The sequence below is a fragment of the Atractosteus spatula genome, chromosome 6, assembly GCF_055471065.1.
Source record: "Atractosteus spatula isolate fAtrSpa1 chromosome 6, fAtrSpa1.hap1, whole genome shotgun sequence".
Taxonomy (NCBI): Eukaryota; Metazoa; Chordata; class Actinopteri; order Semionotiformes; family Lepisosteidae; genus Atractosteus; species Atractosteus spatula.
In genome coordinates this window covers 37853804-37873669 of record NC_142711.1, presented here as the reverse complement: position 1 = coordinate 37873669, position 19866 = coordinate 37853804, and the positions used below count along the sequence as shown (strand labels likewise).

General features: G+C 38.3%; 1 protein-coding gene and 1 long non-coding RNA gene across 2 annotated transcripts; both read right to left on the bottom strand.

Annotated features, from left to right (window-relative positions):
- Positions 1-2783: 2783 nt before the first annotated feature.
- Positions 2784-9920, bottom strand: LOC148832836 (uncharacterized). The gene is made up of 4 exons (XR_016091255.1): positions 9685-9920; positions 7654-7758; positions 6688-6780; positions 2784-3909 (listed from the first exon to the last, which is right to left on the bottom strand). It is a non-coding gene; the product is annotated as an uncharacterized LOC148832836 (long non-coding RNA).
- Positions 9921-11825: 1905 nt separating this feature from the next.
- Positions 11826-16735, bottom strand: LOC148832835 (uncharacterized). The gene is made up of 4 exons (XM_088919369.1): positions 16532-16735; positions 15163-15273; positions 13959-14060; positions 11826-13077 (listed from the first exon to the last, which is right to left on the bottom strand). The coding sequence occupies exons 1-4, from the start codon at positions 16715-16717 to the stop codon at positions 12973-12975; spliced, it is 504 nt and encodes a 167-aa protein (XP_088775495.1). The 5' UTR covers positions 16718-16735; the 3' UTR covers positions 11826-12972.
- Between the last annotated feature and the right edge of the window lie 3131 nt (positions 16736-19866).

Genomic DNA, 19866 nt, shown 5'->3' with positions numbered 1-19866 from the left:
AAAAAGTGACAGTGAAAAATGCGAAGCAGAAGCAAGCTGAATAACTTGGCTGAACCAATCAAACTAGATGAAAACCTTAACAGATAACCAATGCCTGTAGCGACAGAAAGAGTGTTGCCTTTTAATCATGGTTAGGGGGCCGTAACTGATAGTGGGACGAGAGGAGTAATTCAATGTGTATTTAATTTTTTCACGCTGCTTCCATAAAACGTGTTCGATCCCACTGACATAACCGAAGAATTGGGAAATAAGGCAAGGATGATAAATGATCTGTTAATCTTTGGGAGAGTATGCTCATTAATTGCTTTTAAACTGTTGTCAAAATACCTAACAAACAAATCAAATTTAACACAGGACCTTGCTTGGCTTCAAGTCCAGTAAACCTTTACACACGTTCAGAAGCGTACAACCAGAGGATGAAGTATATTAATGGAAAAAGGCATGTGCACATGAAACAGTGTCTAAGATTATAGATAATGGATAACGGTACCTAAATCATGGGCTGCTCTTCTCAGTACAAACAAGCTTTATTGTCGTGCCCGTTACTTGGTCCCTGGCACTAAACTTGACAACAGACAGGTTAACAACAGAACCAGGTCATCAGTAAGGAGTTAAAGCATTTAACTTCTGTGTCCAGCAGGGTGATGCCAGGAGCTGCAGACTGCTCTATCAGTGTGGCCAGTGCTTTTACAGTATATGAAGAGTGTTGAGTTGAGACTGTAGTCCTGCCTCACTACTCTCCCTGGAGTGAAAAATCTTTGCTGTTACTGCCAGTCTTTGGACTGCATTTATTGACAATGTACATTGACTTAATAATGTTGTCATTATTTGCAGACATTATTCTGCAGACATTTGCAGAAGGGTGCATCATTACATACAGAATTGTTGTACTCTACAAAGCATGTAAATGTTTTGTTGTCCTTTGTTGGGCTCACATTTTTCACGAGAGTATGCAGAGTGTAAATTTGGTTGCAGGTGTGATGTTAGATGTTTGGGCATTAAGAATACTGCATTGCATCTTTCCCAGATCAATGCCTACAAAAGTCCCCCATTATTTATTAGGGTCAAATTTGTCAGAAATGATCAGCTCTCTGGACTAAGATGAGCAGTTTTTGCAAGACATCATACAGCTTAGGGCTGTTGTGGTTCAGCATCTTGTAATTGATGCTTTCAGGACTACAGGCTTTCCTGGAATTGAGTGTCTCATGTTTGTCCTGAATTTTTTCTAGGGTATTTAGTACATCTACTATAGATGGGATTGGCAGTTTTTGATAACTGTTTCCAGTACACAAAACATTTTGAGGATGATCTTTTGCGGCTAGCTTCAGGTTTTACAATTCTGTGATAAAGGTTTTTGAAATAAATGACCCAGATGTTACTATATTGCATAGCCAATTCTTTCTGCTTAGAGGAAGCTGTTTCCAATATTTCCAGATGATGTTTTCTTCAGTAGGTTTGTGAGTCTGGGTGACCAGTACACACATGACACCTATTCATTTCTCTCTGAGGAGCTATTTGTACTCCATTAGCTGAAACAGGAGCTCAGACAGCATTTGACAACATACTTTCCCTGTAGGGTTTCTCTGTACTGTACCCCTGTACCCCAGCAATGATTTACAATGTTGAAGCAATACAAATTATTCCTTTTTCGAATCTTACAGTAATTTCTAACTTTACGATTTCATGCATTAGAACTTAAATTGAGTGTTTTTGCTTTTCTGTGATATGAATAAAATCACACAGCTCAGCAGACAAACATGATAAAAAAATTAATTCACTATACAAATGCAGAAAATAAACTGACATTTGTTCAAAACTGCCAATAGGGGGACTCAAAGCTACGAGTTGTCTACAGTACAGTTGCAATGAAAGAAACCTCAAACACACATAAAACAATTCAAGTTTAAAGGAAGCTTTGGTACGCAGGTATTGCCAGACCATCTGTATAAAGTGGATTGGTGTTACTGAATATTTGCAGTACATGGAATATTTTAATGGACAATACAATACAGCACATGCCAAACAATTTAGCACAATATCATACAGAATTTCTATTATGTCCTCCTTCCTGTAGGACTCATTTTCTCTTGCTAATACATTGATTTATTGATTGATTGATAAAATGCAAAGTCTCTGAGCTAAGAGATGGCTTCTGGACGAGCTGTGTTGAGGGTGTGGGTTGGGCAGTCCTCTAGAATGTGCTGCATAGTCTGTTTTATCCCACACCAACAAAAAGCAAAGTCCCTGAGGTCTTTGATGATCTTTTTTGTATTTTTGATTATTATTTCTGATCTTTCTTCTTACACCAAGACAAACTCACTAATTAAACCTGTATGAGAATTTACTCTTCTATTTCTTTTTTGTTTCAAATTCATTTTTTTCAATCAATAAAGCAATTATTGCATAGGGGTGGCATACTGGCCGCAGTGGTTAGCATTGCTGTCTCTCAGCACTGCAGCCCTGCGTTCATTCCCTGGGCTGCTTTCTGCATGGAACGTGCATTTTCTTCCTGTGTTCATGTGGGTTTTTTTCTGGGTGCTCTAGTTTCCTCGCACTGTCATCAAAGACATGCTTGTAGGTCTGATAAAAAGATTTAAACTTACTACCAATTTCCTATTGAGAGATACAGTATAAGAGCAATACAAATACACCTTATGTGATCTCATTCTAACAGAGAAGTGTGTTTTATTGGTATATGATTTGATCGATGAATTTGAAACAGGGGTATTTCATTTTACAGTGTGGACTGTACTTTGTGTGGTTGAAGTTTTTAATATACAGTTAGAAATCTGCAGTGAGAAAGTGCTCATTCCTTCACTTATTTGATTCGTTTTATTTATAATTCTTAATATTAATAATACAATGCAGTTTACAAAAGGAGGTGGCCAGTGAAAAAGCGGGCACTCAGGAGATTGCATTGTCAACTGTTGAACACATTTTTAAACTGGCAGACATCCTTAATAGGAGGTCAGACTGGTCAATAATTTCAAAAGAAGATTCACCACATTCTCCCTTAATTTAGCACACAGTTCAGTTTCGCTAATAGGCTAATCACTGCAAGACTGTGGTATGCACTATTAAAAAATCTGAAATATAGATCTTCTCTACAAATTATAAGTAGGCTAAAGAATTGCAAAGGCTACAGTTTGTATACTCTGTATGAGAGGTGATAATGTATCGATCAAATTGATTGTTATAAAAAGATTCCACACCCATTCCCTTCTAACCACAACAGACATTTCATCCAGTTTCTTGTGGTATTTCTGAAGGCACCATATAGACTGAAAATAAAGCAAATGCTGATCATTAATATTTAGTGATTACTGCATGATTGACTCCTTTAAAAGTGATATTTGTGGGTTTTTCAAAGAGTCCAAGTGTTGGCATGGAGCAGTCAGTGCACCCCAGAGTTTATATGTTGTAAACTTTATTGGATGCAATACAACTCCAGAAACTATTTCTACAGAGAGTTACTAGCAGTTACATTGACAGGTGATCATGCATCCAGTACATATCTGTAGTATATATTTTTTGTTTCCTTAAGGTTTTTTTGCTTTTGTATTTGAAAGTTGAATATTTTATCCTCAAGAGAAGCCCTTCAGCAGCAGGCTGTTACAGGCCTCTTTAAAACATGCAACCACTAAGAAATGAACAAGAAAAGCTGCTAAATTAAGTAAATTAAGCAAATATTTCAACAGCATAGTTAAGTGTTTAGAGAATCAGAAGCAGGTCCTTGTGGTCTTGAGGACTTATTCCTCCTTCATTGATTGGTCGAATTGTTGTTGCCCAGGCCGATGAGCAGCCTTGTTTAATCGCTGGTCAATAGCATCCTTCGCAGCCCTTGCTAGCAAGGATTATTGATGATCCGGGTAAGTGTATACTACATCCCCTTACTCGCTTTTCTTTTTCCTGAAACAGAGGCAAAATGTTATTCACAGTTAAAAGGGAGATGTCTGCACTAAGACAATTGTAACTAATTTGATTGAGTAAGTAGAACAGAGGGCTTATCTGAACTTCTTATGTTTTTTTTTCACAATGTTTGAAAGATTTGAACCTAGAATCACACCAGAGCTCCAGTAACTCCGTGTTAATATGAACAACTAAAAAACTAAAATGTTCAGTAAAGACTGTGTGTGACAAAAGAAATTGGGAAGCACAGAATTGATGCATTGGTAGGCTTTGAAGCATCACATGTCTGGTACTGCTTTCCTAATTCACCCATTAATAGTCAATTTTAAAATATTTTCTAAAAGCTTATTTAGGACAGAATAGGGAGGAAGACAGAGAGGGAGGATCTTTTCATGCCCGTTGTGATGCATGAGTTATGTGATGTGTAGTTATGTGATAATGCAAAGTCCTTTTCAATAGTGTCCTTCGCACAGAGTGCCGATTCACAGGTTTATATTTGTCTTCATATGGTGCAGACAGGACCCTGTGAAATCACTGTTTGTTCCAAGGCTTAGGCCTGTGCTATCTGTTGCAGCAGTCTTCACCTGCCCTCGCTAAGTGTCTGTCTACTCTTTGTATGATGATCTTTGCGAGACAGCTTACTGTTCATGACTGAAAGGGGTCTCTTCTGTGTATTTCACTTCCTCATGAGTAGCAGAATCTACAGCACTTTCTGTTGTGTTTTGGGGGTCATTGGCACTGATAGACATTTTAGATGCTGGTGTTTGAACTGCAGTATCTGAGAAGATGGGGATTTTCAGAACTGCTGCCTTGAATGTCTAAGTTGCAGTTGTCTGTTTCCAGGTCCTTGAGAGGAGAAGATATTTCCATTGATGTGATATTAGATTTCGAGCAAAACTATTGTATTCTTTCTCCTTTGATAGCCTGGGTCTAGCTGTGTTGATTAGGGATACATACTTCCATTAATTTTTGGATCTACCATTCTTCCATATTACAGTGTCATCTGGGTTCCTGCAGCTCCATCTCTGGTGCTTTCATGTTATTCAGGAGAAACTAATATAATATTTTAATGGAATATACTTCCTTTTCAATACTCATGCAATCAAGACAAATAGATGCCAATAGCTAAGTATTAGCACATTATTAAATCAACAGATTCATTCATCAAATTAGAACAATTTCCTAATAACAAACCTTTCATAATGCTTAGGCAATAGTAAAAATATATAAACACTTGTATAATTCTTGTATATTAATCTCAGAGTTTTGATGTTTTGAAACACCCTTGTATAATGTCCTACTAAATCCTTTTCGTTGTATTTTATTGGATTCAGAGCAGGGGCCAGGAGTCATGGAGCTTCACAGGTTAGTCCTGCTGCTTCACATATTTGCTTTTGCTTTTGGGTCTTGAGTTCAGATCTAGAATGGGGCACATTCTGTGAGGTGTTCGCACTTTTGCATAGTTTTTCTAAGGCTGCCTTGGTTGCTCTTACGTTTCAGAAGTAAGCTGGCTAGGCTACCTGTTGGCTCTAACTTGTTAATGTGGGCTACATGGGTATACGCTGTCCCAGTGTGGAGTTTGCATAGTTGTGGACAGAAGTCTGAAAAGCAGTCTCAGTACCTCCCCAGAGTTAATTGGAGAGCTAGGAAAGTGTTCTGTGTAGGATTTTACATAGAGATATAGAAATATCCACAGCTGGTTTACATAGACATATAGAAATCTGCACAATGAAGAGCAGCTACTCTATTTGCGAACATTTCCTACTTTCATTTAATTTTAGCAAAAATAATTTGTTCACATTGGATTCATTGCTTCTTAAAGGGATCATAAGAGATGTTATGTCTGTACCATCTACCATTCCTTATATACACCTGAATGTCTTTTACAGAAAGTATCTGATTCAATTTTTAAAAAGTAATTTATCCCCAGCCTGGTGTGTGAATTCTGTTCCCCTGACTGACACTTTATGCATGTTTTGGGGCATACTAATGTTTGTGCCTTCTGTGAATAAATTACTGTCATGGTTTTGAGGATGCGCTGCAGGAAATTCTGTTCTGATTCCAAACTCTAGCTGAAAAGGATTTCATTAGCTGATCTAACTGGCTTCTCCTTGCATTACTGACTTGTTTCTGCATTATCTCTAGTGCCATTTCCATTCCATTTTTGTCTGGATCATTACCCAGTGTAATAACTATGGGGCTCCTAGCAGTTTATCCAACAGTATGTGGAGGTTCAGTGTATAGAACAATGGAATCCAAAATTATTAAATTATAAAAAATAAACATTTGCTTTGAAGTAAAGTATTTTGACAGAAATACAATGTCTTCTATCTGAAAAAAAAGTGTTTATTCTGTTTTTGCATGACAAAAAAAGCTGCACTTCAGCCCAATGTAGCACTTCCTCCCCTGAACTTTCATGTTAAGGATCTGATTGCCAGAAGTTCAGATCCACCCTGTGAGAGCTCCATCAGTCCATGACCTTGTGTGTTTCTCACACTGGTCTCTAGTCTGAAGAATTCCTTCAGTATTCCACATGTGTTAGTCTATAGCCTCAGTTCCAGCTGTAGTAAAATAATGCTGTAAAAACTGTAAGCTCTAGTGGTGTAAGCTGTAAGCTGCATCAGTGTGTGTTTACTGCCAAGGAACAAAAACTTTAAAAGTAGAACGAAGAAACACAACACTACTGTTGCACCACCTTTAGAGGAAGATCTATGACCTGATCTTTGACTAGCCAATATTCTTTAATTGTTTTAGGTGTAAATTGTTTGACCAAAATACCTCTGATACTTTCCGTTTCAAAACACAGTGAATGAAGGGCGAATCAAGGGTTTCAGAAAATCTTCTGCCACACAGCACACAGTCTATCAGGGGCTATGAGAAAAAGATATAAACCAGTCCATTGTAAGACTTTGCTCATGATAATTTGTTTTCATTTTGTATAGTTTCTTCAGACATGCAAAACCACCAGATTTATTTTTTTGCCTTTGTGTGCCTTGTGATATACTGGCATCCCATCCAGGCTGTGCCTTGATTTGTGTCATTGCTTGCCAGGATAGGCTCTAGCTCCTCTGCGACCCTCTGGCCGCCCTGGATAAAATTGTTAGAAAATGGATGGGTGGGTGTCAGTGCTTCAGTCTTATGGTGAATGGAGTAGATTATTCAAAAACAGGAGCAATAATCAATCATATGCACTTGTCACCTGATAAAACTTAGCAACGGAAGGTACTGACAGAAATTCCATCCATTTCAAGTCCCTCGATCTGTCTTACTCTTCATAACATTATGAGATGAGCACAAGAGCTTTAACTACTGTGCATCCAGTACTTTATCAGAATACATCATGCTGCAAAAGTATTCACACCCTTCCCATGAGGTTCCTTTTTGTTAAATTACAAATGATGTAGAGATACAGAGATTTTATAATGTGAATATAATTAAGCAAAAATGGAATGCTGAAACTGATCAAGTAGGGGTGAAAGAAGGTAAATATCTGAAAAAACTGCAAATAATGAAAAAAATTAAATTATTGATCATGTCATCATCATTGGAAGCAGGGAATACTTTTGCACAGAACTATATTTGAAAATAATTAGACAAATGTGTATATTTTAAATGCATATTGGGTCTATCCATTGTAGGAGTCTGCACTAGTATTTCACATTCATGTCCTGTGAGTGTGTAATCAGTGATTTATGAGAGACCACATTGGTCTACAGTCCTGTAGCCCAGATCATGAGTACTTACTCTGTCAGAACGAAAGTGGCAGTGTGGTTGATGCTGATTCTTATACTCGTTTATGCAGTGTGTTGCTTTCAAATAAAAGTTGAAGTAGACATTTTCCTGTTCAATCTAAAACAAAAAGTAAGTACTTTGTGAGTCTGAAGTTTGATAGTAGTAAAAAACAGAATGCTCAGATTTGCAGTAAGCAGAATTGGAGTTTGCATTCTCCACTGTTACACAATAGTGTTAGCAGAACTTATTTGCACAGATTGGACCATTTCTTAATGTATATATACCAAGTGACTAATAAGCTCAGGAGACTCTAAAAACACAACAAATTTCAGTCATGCACACAAACTAAATGGGCACAGCTATTTGAATTTTGTTTTAATAAATGCAGAGCACACTGTTACAAAAAAACTATAGTGGTGATCTCGATATGAAAAAAGGCAAACAATAAAGGCAGGAATTCAAACTATTAATGAATATCATCTTATATATATTATTTATTTTTAGCAAAGAACAGGTTTATAAAAATATTATTGTTTCAAAGTCATGCCCATAATTCTATATTTGTTTGGCAGGCCAGTTTGGAAATTGGATAATGTATGTAGATCAGGAGTGTCCAATCCTGGTCAGTGTGTCTGCAAGTTTTCTAAGTCTCTTCAATTTAGCAGCAGCACTGCCCACCCCTAATGTTGGAAGTAGTTCAGTTTCTCTACACTCTACTAATTACTTCTACCATTATGTAAGGTGCCTTAAGGAATTGTACACTTTTTATCTACATGAAGAAAAAGCATCTTGATTAAATTACTGCCTATGTTAATGAGATTTGGGCATTTCCTTATAGATCTTCCTGTGGCATTCCTTGTTTCAAACAACAAAAACAATAGTTTAAGTACAAATGATCTCCATGAATACTCAAGCAAATCATCTGCAACATAAGCATCATGGAGGCACAATGGTTAGCATTGCTGCCTCTCAGCTCTGGAGCCCTGGGTGCATTCTGTGTGGAGTTCATTCTCCCTGTGTTCATGTACTGTAAGTTTTGTATTGCAGTCAAAAGACAGAGTGATAAGTTAATTGCCTTCTGTAAAAATTGCCCTCGGATGTGTATGTGTCTGTGTGCCCTGTGATGGACTGGATTCCTGTCCAAGTTGTATCATGCTGAGTTACTTTCTGGCCCTGTCCCCGACTGCATACTGTACTGAATAAAACAGTTAAAAAATGCACGAATAGATAATCTAAAATACAACAGAAAAATCTGAATCGGTTTCAGGGCACAGCAAATTAAAGATCAAAATCCATCTCAGCTGGGTTTGACCTGTTTAACAATTTTTAGAGCAGAGGACCTGTGACGTGAATTCCTGACCAGATTAGAATTCTTGGTAAATAATAAAAATGACCTTTAACTCGAACATCTGTAAACAAAAAATAACAAGTGAACGAAGTACAGACAAAAAAATGTGTTCTATCCAGAAAGTTTGTTTTGGAAACCAAAAGCAAAAAGAAAAACAGGTCAAGTTGATTGTGGTGGAAAATCCCACTCATACAGTCAAACCCCACATGCTTTTATACTGGCTGGCCAAACCAATTCTATCAGTCACACACAGAGGAACTGCTACAGTACAAGTAGCAGCTTTTCTGAAATGTATTAACTGCATATTTAGATTGGAAACTCACAATTTAAATATGCACTTTTAAATATCAAGACACATGTTCATATGCATTTAAAGACAATATAAATGTGTTGAAGGTTCTTACTTCACATGTGAAGACACATTGAGATGGTGAAAATCAGTTTAAAGCTTAGGTTAGCAGATCAGCCACTCACAGCTGATAAAAAGAAAATGATGACCCAGTGCCATGACACTTGGCAAGTTGTATAAAATGTTTTTCAAGACAGATGCATTGTTAGGAAGAGATTTGCAAAAAGGAACAAACAGACCTCAATGACACACATGTAAGTACAACTGAACAATGAATTTAAAGATAAAGCGAGGATTAACAGGAAAAAAAGTAGATACATCTCACTCTTGGGAATGTAACTCATACCTTTGGATCCTCTATGTTGCTGAAGAAATTCACATGGTTTATACTTAAGCGTTTATTATTAAAATGCTGGATTGCCAGGTCAATTCCTTTCTTGTAGAGATCAGGGAGTTGGTTGTAGTCCTGTCCCTCAGCTGGAGCCAGCAGGGCTCCTACAGTGATCAGCAGTACTGACAGTAGGCAGCTCATGTTCCTCTCCACACTGGTGCAGCAGCAGGAATCAGGACTGAGTACTGTGGCCCCTCAGGTCCCCACAGCCTGCAGAACATTAACTCACCCTCAGGCACTGATCTTCCTGGATATGATTCCTGGCTCGTAGGACTGAGCAGCTATGTTGTGTAATATTATGGAGGAATTGTACAATTCTTGCCATTCTTGCAACCACCATTGAAATTAAACTTTTTAAAGATTATACAGGCACACCCTGTATTAAGGGTTCAGTCAGAGGAAAAGTGGCCTCAACAGAGAGTTTGTAATTTCCAGAATATCTGTCTCTGATTTTCCTGTAACTACTGTTACGAGTGTTTTAAAACCTCTGCAACATAAACCTAATATAAACATAAACATAAAACATAATATAAACCTCTGGACAAGAGGATGTAGTATCAACAAATAAGTTGTCAGTGTTTAATTTAATTCTGAATAGAAAAGGGAGCAAGTTTAAGTCTGACTACTGGAAAAGAGAGGAAGCCTGATTTATTATGTTTTACATAAGAAGGAAAATCCATTCATCCATTTTCTAACCTCTTCATCTGATATAGGATCTCAGGAGAGCTGCAGCCTAACCGGCAAACAATGGGTGCAAAGCAGGGCACACACAGATACAGACAGACACACTCCCACTTACTTTTGGTAGTCAGTGGTAGGGTCCTGTTGGAGAGGGAGGTAGGCAGAAGTGTCAGTTAGTTGTCTAGAGGCTTCAAAGATATATAGATCCTATAGACCCCCGACTCTCCACTTCGGTTTATTACAAACCCACGGATTCACACAGCTATCTCCTGTATAGGTCATTTCACCCCAAACACACTAAAAACTCTCTCCCTTTTTCACAGTTCCTTCGGCTAAGACGATTATGCAGTGACGACATCGACTTCGAGAACCAAGACCTCAAAATGTACTCCTTTTTCATCAACAGAGGATACCCCAGCAGTGTTATTGACAGGGCCCTTGCCCGAGCCAAAAACACCCCTCGGACCATCAACCCAATCAGGAGCTCCTGCTGTAACAACCGCATTCTTTTGGTGCTTCCCTACCACCCTAACACACTTCCTATCCCCAGGACTATTAACGACAACTTTTCCATCTTACAGGATGATCCCTCCATTGGGGCCTTCTTTTCTGACCGCCCCATCATCTCATATCGCTGAGCACCTAATCTGCGCAACCTTCTTGTGCACAGCTCCCTTGACCGCCCTCAGCAACCATCCACACCAGGCACTTTCCTTGCAACAGAGCTCGCTGTATTACCACACTCATTCAAGGCCCCTCAGGACAATTCCACATCACCCAGAGGGCATCTTGTACCTCCAGCAACCTTATTTACTGTATCTCTTGCAGTAAATGCCCAGCCATCTACATTGGAGAACCAGGAAGGAGACTCAGAGACCACTTCAGAGAACATGTCGGGGCTGTGAAGATTAAAGATCTCTCCAAGCCCATTGTTTCTCATTTCACCTCTGCCGGCCATGACCACTCTAATCTCTCCATCTGTGTTCTCAAAGACGGTTTTCCGAACTCATACATCAGAAAGACTACTGAAACCAAACTTATCCTGCAGCTAGGATCACACATTCCCCCTTCTCTTAACGACAGACTACTCTTCTTTTAAATTTTCTCAATTCATTGGAAGTTTCATTTCACACCTCTCTACGCCTATTCTGACTTCACACCTCTTGATTGGCCTCTCTTTCTGTCCCCTGCTCCCGCCTCTCACTCCTCCTCCCTCCCAACCTTTGTTCTCCCGCTACTTTACCTTTGCCTACTGCCTTGTCTCTCTCACACCTGAAGAAGGCTCCATGGCCGAAACGTGTTTTCTTTCTTCTTTTTTTCAGCATGGAATAAACCTATTACTTGTTCATGATATACAGGTTAAGTACCCTTGTGGACTGGCTTTTATCAGACAAACGCAAAGACAGTTATTCTTATTAATTAAAATACTTTTATTAGCAGAACACAAGGCAGCAATGTACAATAATAAAATGGATTATGCAATAGCCAGACAAAAAGTAGGCCATTAAACATGGTTCTACTTCAAGTTTGAAACCATAAAGATTATTGGAAAATCTGTTTTGATATTGTATATGTTTCAAGAAGAGAAAAACAATTATCTGTTTTGATAAAAGGTGGGAATGCTAACACTCAATAATTATTTTAGATATTCACTTTAAAAACCAACTTAACTGTTTGGATTAAGCTATTTTGTAGGATTTAAGCTATATCTGTAATGATGTAATACTTTTGAAAACGTTTCTGTATTAAAATTGTATATTACTTTTTGATGTTATTATTAGTTAAATTGATAATTGATCATTGATAATGAATTTAAGACTTAACGTTCTGATAATGGTTAATTTCAAAGCTTAGCAATTACTCAGTTTTGGGTAGTACAAACATAAATAACCACATAAGTGATAGAAACCTGATGTCAAATGTAGTATTGTATTTATTTGCCCCTTTTCAATGACTTTTAAAGAAATAAAAAAGGAAATATGTGTCTTGCATCTGAGATTGTGCCTAAATTTCTCTGCTTGAACTCTTTTACATGGATGGGAAGGCCATTGTGTCGGAAAAGTAAATTCTGGTTTCTCATAGTGGTTGGCAGTTTTTTTTCTTAGTGTTGAAAGACTTCCTTTAATATGAAGAGGGTGTCAAACCTATTTTGCAATACAACATCTTTAAATACAATTACATTGTATTTAGATATAAAATAACTTCGTGAAGCTACAGATGTGCAGGCAATCTGACTAGTGTACATTTTTCTTCAAATGCTTCTCTGCATCTTTCACTTCATACTGTAGGTGTTAATACAAGTAACTGAAAAAATTTGACTTTTCATATTGAAATCCAAACATCATTGCATCTCTTTTATTGTGGATTGACATCCAATTAGAAAATAGTAATTGAGGAAAAAATTAAGTTAAATTGTTTTCTGAGAGTTTTTCTCAGAATCCCCCTCACTTTTAAACCATCACACCTTGTCTTCGTCAGGTCAGAACATAACCAAGTAGGGGTCTCAGTGTGCATTGATTTGTGATTCTTTATTCCCTGTTTTATCTCAGTAGCTCCATCAGCTCAGCAGGATCCATTACAGCCAGTTGATGAGAGCAGTGTAATTCCCCCAGGACTGTAGTGGTGCTTCAGAGTTCCACAGTCCTGTACTCGATTTGCCTTCATCTCCTGTAATGGAAGCAACAGTGCTTGGAAATAAACAACTACCAGGTGATTTGAAGCCAGGTTTCAAGGTAGATGGTTGAATACACAGTTCAAAGAAGAGGCAAAATGAGTTTGTGAAAAGAGGGGAATCTTTCATCTTTACGTATCATGAGTTTTAGAAAAAAGGTTGATTTTATAGCCACACAAGAATAATGAATTTTGAAAGTTGTTGTGCTATTAGATATGAATTTGTCCATTACATTCCTCTTATACTATACTAATGTATTAATACAGGCTATGAAGTCCATGCAGAAAACAAAGAATATGAAACATGTTTCCTTCTACAGTTTACCTGTAGAGAGGTGTCTCCAGGTGACACCTACTGTTACTGTAGCCTTATTATACTGTCCAGTATGTTCACAAATACTTTCAACTGATTCATGGTTCAAAATAGGTGACAAATTTGTATGGTCCATCAGGGCATCGTATGACAGTAATTTGTAAAAATGTAAGGAAGGTGGCCCATCCAGCCCACCTAGCTGAACAATGTAGGATTCCTATCACTTGATCTGACTTTCTCCTCCAATTTGTCTGCCCATTGCACTTCCAACCAGTCAGAGCTTTGAGAAATGATAGGGAAGATATTCTTATATTCTCAAAAACAAAAAGAGAACATGGTACAAAAACCTTTGGGAAACATGACAGGATAAAAAACAAAGGAAAGAAAATAAAAAGAAAATGGCAGAAGCTGTTTTTTAAGCAGTAATCACACTTTCAACAGTGCTTTCAAAATATGCATTGTATTGTATCTAAATAATGAAACATTAAGACATAATGTCTTTCAGTGGTAGTTAAATCTTAATTCCATCCCTAGATGAAGGATAGGTGTAACAGGTTTAAGTTACCTCTGTGAGCTGAGGCTTGCGGGTACAGTACAGCTTTGGCCTGGGTTCATATTCAATGCTGCCCTGATAGCTTCTGTAGCACATCACACAGTCTACCACAGGCTGTGCAGGGAGGAAGAAATAGATATCAGTCACACACTCATGAGAACTGCAGCTCCATCTCCATGCCTCAAACAGGCTGATGGAGTTCAGTACCATGTACCACAGTAGGTACTGCCAGAGTGACACCAATGTGTGCTGCCACTGCTCATCCCACTGCGGCATCTACAATTTCTACTGCTCCTATGAGTTTGGACAACCTGGACAATGTAGCACAATGTACCACTGGCGAGACTTCATTTGGCCAATTTACTTATCCAAAGCAGATCTGTCTAACTCTAAGTCTAGGCTTTTTTAAAGTGTCTTACAAGTGCCCAGTCCAGTTTGCTTCCAAATCAGTATCCCTCCCTAAAAGGTACATCATCCGATATTCAGTGACTGATAATCCGGCTTAGAACATTATCTGGTGGTTTATGCACCAATACATGTAGTATTTACAAACAATATTTTATTTCTCATTATACAGGTAGCCATTGTAGTTCGCATTAAACAAGTTTAAGTAATGTGTATTGTACAGCTCTGTTTCTGAAATACAGTTCTAAAACATGTATGCCATTGATTTATTTTTAACTCTATTTTTTATAAAGTACAATAAACATGTAGAAACCAAGAGATTTGAGCCTGAGGTGTCTGTTCATCCAGCCAAGCTTTATTGTATGCATACAAGTAACCACAATAAGGACACAATATAGTAGTTATATTAGCTCAAAGGGGATATGGCTCTACAAAGCTTATATATACTTTTTTCTACACCCTCCCCCTCCTGTCTTTGAGGTAAAGCACTTAAAACATTCCTTTCTTATCAGGAGTTTAGTAAAAACATTCCCCATTAGGGAGTTTAGTAGGGGGGGGGGCATCTGTGCTAAAGCAAGCATGACGGTTAGCAGGAGTTCATAGCTTCTACCACTCTATGGGTAAAGAGTAACATACAGATTCTGCTAGGAGGCTCCATCACACACAACACAGAAAAACACAGAGGTGGGGCTAATAGCACAAAAATCTAGAATGAAAAAAAATCTGAATGAAAGACACTTCAGACACTTTTGAGTTGAGCAGATATACTGTACAGTGTCAGAGCATGCAGTGAGGCAGGAGTGATACTCACTCTGTCATTCTGGAATGGGCAGCTGTTCGCACTGGCATTTGTTTTGTCCTGCAAACACTTTGTTGCCTTCAGGAGAAAGTTGTGGTAAACATAGGACACGTCGAACTCAAGCTAAAAGATAAGAGGTAGTATTTCATTTCATTAGAATAGATTAAATCAAAGAGCCATGTAGCTCTGGCACCCTTAACATGTTGGGTCAGCATTGTCTTACGTTCTTCATTTATAGGGCTAAAATCCTGATCTGTCTCTCTGGAATTACTTTGGACCAATGTAATTGATCTATCATTGTCAACATTACTTACTTCGAACAACAGAGATACACCTCATTAAATTTCAGACTACAGAACTGACATTATGGGACAAGAGGTGATATTTGCATTGCATCAAGAGCAAATTCACATTTAAACATCTTAAACAAAACCTTGTTAGAATAAGTTGGTGTTTATACGATTGTACTACAAACAGTGGATAACCTCTGAACCCTACAATCAAAGTTCAGAAATATCCAAACCAGAAACATGACACCATGTAACTTTTAGTCAATGTTTTACAATACAGAGAAACACCAATGATGTCTCTGATGGCTCCTGCTTGCTTGGCTCAAACCAGGAGCTGATTGAGCATATTTGGTAAGAATAAATAAAGCTAGGTCATTCTAGCAGAATACTTGTCAAACCTGGATGATAGCTATGAACTTGCTGCAGACGGCACAGTGGATTACGAATGTTAACTTGATCTTTGAGATTTTAGAAGCCAGTCACAAAGTCCAGTTTACATGAGACTGTTTACTCTTTGTCATGTAATCAAGTGCAGTAATTATTGATAAGAGATTTCCAGAAAAAAAAAATGCACATGCTTCAAAATTCACAGAACTGTGAGACTAAGTAAAGACATTTAATATATATTTAGATATTGAGAAGTCCAAAATACTTTTTGGTTCTAGATCCCCAATGTTGGGGATACCAGAGCATAAAGCTGTCCTACAGGCTGATCAGGGACAAGAGGGCTGCCTGTTTCTGTGTTTTTAGCCACATGTGCTCCCCTTATTAAGACCTTTATGTATTCCAGTAAGAGTGTGAGTGTGTTAAGAGATGGCTAAAGTAGATAGGCGCTGTGAAAAGATGTGATCCTAGCATTACAGGCATAGTAGCAGCTCCACTGTGGACAACTAGACAGATAATGAAAAATAATCTTTGAAAAATAAAATTTTACATTAGGCTTGGCTCCCACTGTTTATTCCATAAATGGATGTATTGTACAATCTGTCAAATTCAGATAACTACATACAGTATATCCTTTTCAGTTCTAAGTAAAAAATATTTGTAAACAACGTTTAAGTGAATAACAGAGGCAGGTAAATTTGCGCTACCTCAGTTTCCGAGACGTCCAGGCTTTTAAAGAAGAGAAAAAGGTGTTTGTTTTTTTTATGGGAATTAAACTGTTTAACAGCCAGGTTAACTCCTTCCTTGTAGAGATCAGGGAGTTTGTCGTATTCCTCAGCTGAAGCCAGCAGGGCTCCTACAGTGATCAGCAGCACTGATAGCAGGCGGCTCATGTTCCTCTCAGCACTGGTGCAGCAGCAGGACTGAGGACTGAGTACTGTGGCCCCTCAGGTCTCCACAGCCTGCAAAACATTAACTCACCCTCTGCCACTGACCTCCCTGTTGTTTTCTTTCCCAATTAGTAAGTGCTCTCACTAATTTAACTAATTTAACCGGGATTTAACTTGTATACTGAAAACTATCCATAATGTGAAAGTTCGAAAAATTAAAAATATAATTCCCATGGGAACATAGGATTCCATGTTAAAGTTTCTAACCCAGACCGCTCCCCAGCGCTATCTGTATATTAGAATAAGATACTAAACAAGATTATCAAACATTCGTTTTAACCTCAAAATTACAATTAAAATACTAACAAATCTAAATCAGGTCTTCTACAACCAGTAAATAACCAGTCTTCCAATCACTTTGTTTATGATTGTATAAAAGAAAGGACAATTGTCTCACTTTTCAAGCTTCAATTTCATCATTGCAATGCGGAAACAGAGAATAAATCTCTTGCCAACCTAATACAATGCAGTTTCACAGAACCAGTGCTAGATTAAACCATTCTTTATATCTTGTCCTTTTGCAAAAAGATTGTACAGGCTGTTGAAGCAGCCAAATTCATAGCAACACAAATGTCTTTTGATCTCTGACACTCATCATGGCATTTCCAGATGGCCTGTGGCATCTGAATCTAGAACACAAATTGTTGGACCCAGGAAACCTCGGCCCCTTAACTCAGACAATCTTGACAACAGACCCTGTTCAGCAAGATTTCATCCACTGACTAATCAGAGATTGTACATGATTTCTTACAGTTAATGTATCACAAAGCTTTTCCCAGAATAGGGGATAACCATGGGCCTGGGACCCTAGAGATGTTATTTACTTCCAATAGGATTTTTTTTTCTTCTTCCTCCATACCCACGTGGCCAACTACTGTTATACAATCTACAGTAGTCAACTACATAATTCTGTAAAGCACTACTGTATGTGGCCACCTGTTAAGACGCTCTATTGCAAATTTAATACAATGTAATAGTCTTGAATTCTCAATCAGTCTTACATCTTATATATATAAAATCAATACAGCATATTGTAACCGAGTATAACTGGAATAAGCACAGAGATATGTAAAACGCACACTAGCAGGATGATTACTGTGTAGTTATTGGCAAGTGTCAATGTGTGTCTTTTCTTTCCTTTCTTATTTGTACATTTCTGTCCCTTTGTTACAGGCCTGGTTCACATCCAATTCTTCTGACTGTATGTTAATTAATTAGCATGAAGGCAAACAGTGTTTAATTCAGCTACGTGAAGTTGCCCCCCTACAAAACAGCACAATGAAACCCCCCTAATTCATTAGTACTGTGTTTCTGCTGGTTTATTCCATTAAAAGTAACTTCCCAGATGCTTTTGTTTCCGAGATATAGTGCCTTCTTTTGGGGGGGATGTGACGTCACTCAGGCCCTCTATAACGTCTTAGGAGAACAAAACCGGTCTCATTTATTAATGCTGTGTTTGTGCCTGTTTGTGCAGTTGAAAGTAGCACAAACTGTTTCCGAGATATAGCGCCTTGTTTTTCGGGTGATCACGTGACCATGCACAGTGACCTTAACCTCCAGTGAACCCGTTTGCCGAGTTCAAGCACTCTGTTACTGGTGCGAGAGTAACAATTCTGCAACTTGGTTTCTCTGTTTGCCTGAGTCAGGGGGGAGCGGCGGTGGATTTTGCATTTTATATCAGTGTCTTCTGCTCGTTTCTGTGAACAAGAAAATTAAAATTGTCACCAATATCATACCCTAATCAGAAAAGTTGCGGATGTAGCCTTAAAAAGCGAGCATTAGCAAACAATTGTATTTTTCGACAAAGAGGCTTTAAACTAGCGTGTTTTAATACTTAGCGGTTTCCTTTTTTAAAAATCTGAAGAAGTAATCATTGTTACGCACCAAGATTCAACCCCTCTGTCGAGTCACGTATTTAAAAAGGCTTAAATTTGCACCTTTATGTATAACAAGACAATTGTTGCTCTTTTATGCAAAGAACATTTTGCACACCAGGATGTTTTTTTAAGGGGCACTGTGTACAAAGTTGACACATGTAGTTCATAACACATCGGCGAAACAACATTGGAAAGTCTACCGTCTCACATACGCAGACCGCGGAAAACAAATATTGTAACGCTTCGGGGTTCACGTGGGCGCCCTCGCTGCTGCAGCATCAGGTCAGCCCCCCACCGTCGGGGACTTGAACCCACTTTCTATCCCCAGGACCATTATTAAAAACTACTCCATTTTACAGGGCAATCCCTCCATCGGTACCCTTTTTTCTAACCGCCCAATCATCTCATACCGCTGACCACCCAATCTACGTAACCTTCTGGTTCACAGCTCCCTTGATCACACTCGGCAATCATCCTCACCAGGCAACAGAATTCGCAGAATCACCTGCAAATACATATTTAACAACACGCTCATTCAGGGCCCCTCAGGTCAATTCTGGATCACCCAGACAACATCCTGTACCTCCAGGAACCTCATTTACTGTATCTCCTGCAAAAAATGCCCAGCTATCTATGTTTGAGACTAGGAGACTGCTTTGGGCTGTAAAGATTATAGATTTCTCCAAAGCCATAGTTTCTCATTACACCTCAGACGGCCATGATCACAATGATTTCTCTCTCCCCTTCTCTCAATAACCGACTTGTTTTTGTGTAATCTTCTCTATTCTCATGCAAGTTTTGACTTGACACCTTTCTTCACCCCTCTCCACTTTGCACTTCCTGAGTGGCCTCTCTGCCTCTCTGCCGCTCCTACCTCCTCCCCTCTCCCAGCTTTTGTTCTTCTGTGCTATTTAATCTTTTCTGTCCGCCCTGTCTTTCTCACACCTGAAAAGGGCTTCATAGCTGAAACGTTGTGTTTTCTCTTTTCTCTTTTTTTTTAGCATGGAATAAAGCTATTATTCCATTTCAATATAGCGCCTTTGTTTTCTGGCTGTGACGTAAGGTCAAATTTGAGGATAAGAAGTTGTTTTAAAACAAAATCATGTAAAAAATGGGAATTTAAAATACAAATAAAATAACAGGGATGTCATTATTTAAATTCACTTGTGCATACAGAGAGAATATGAATTCTAATTAATTTCTGTATATTTCTGA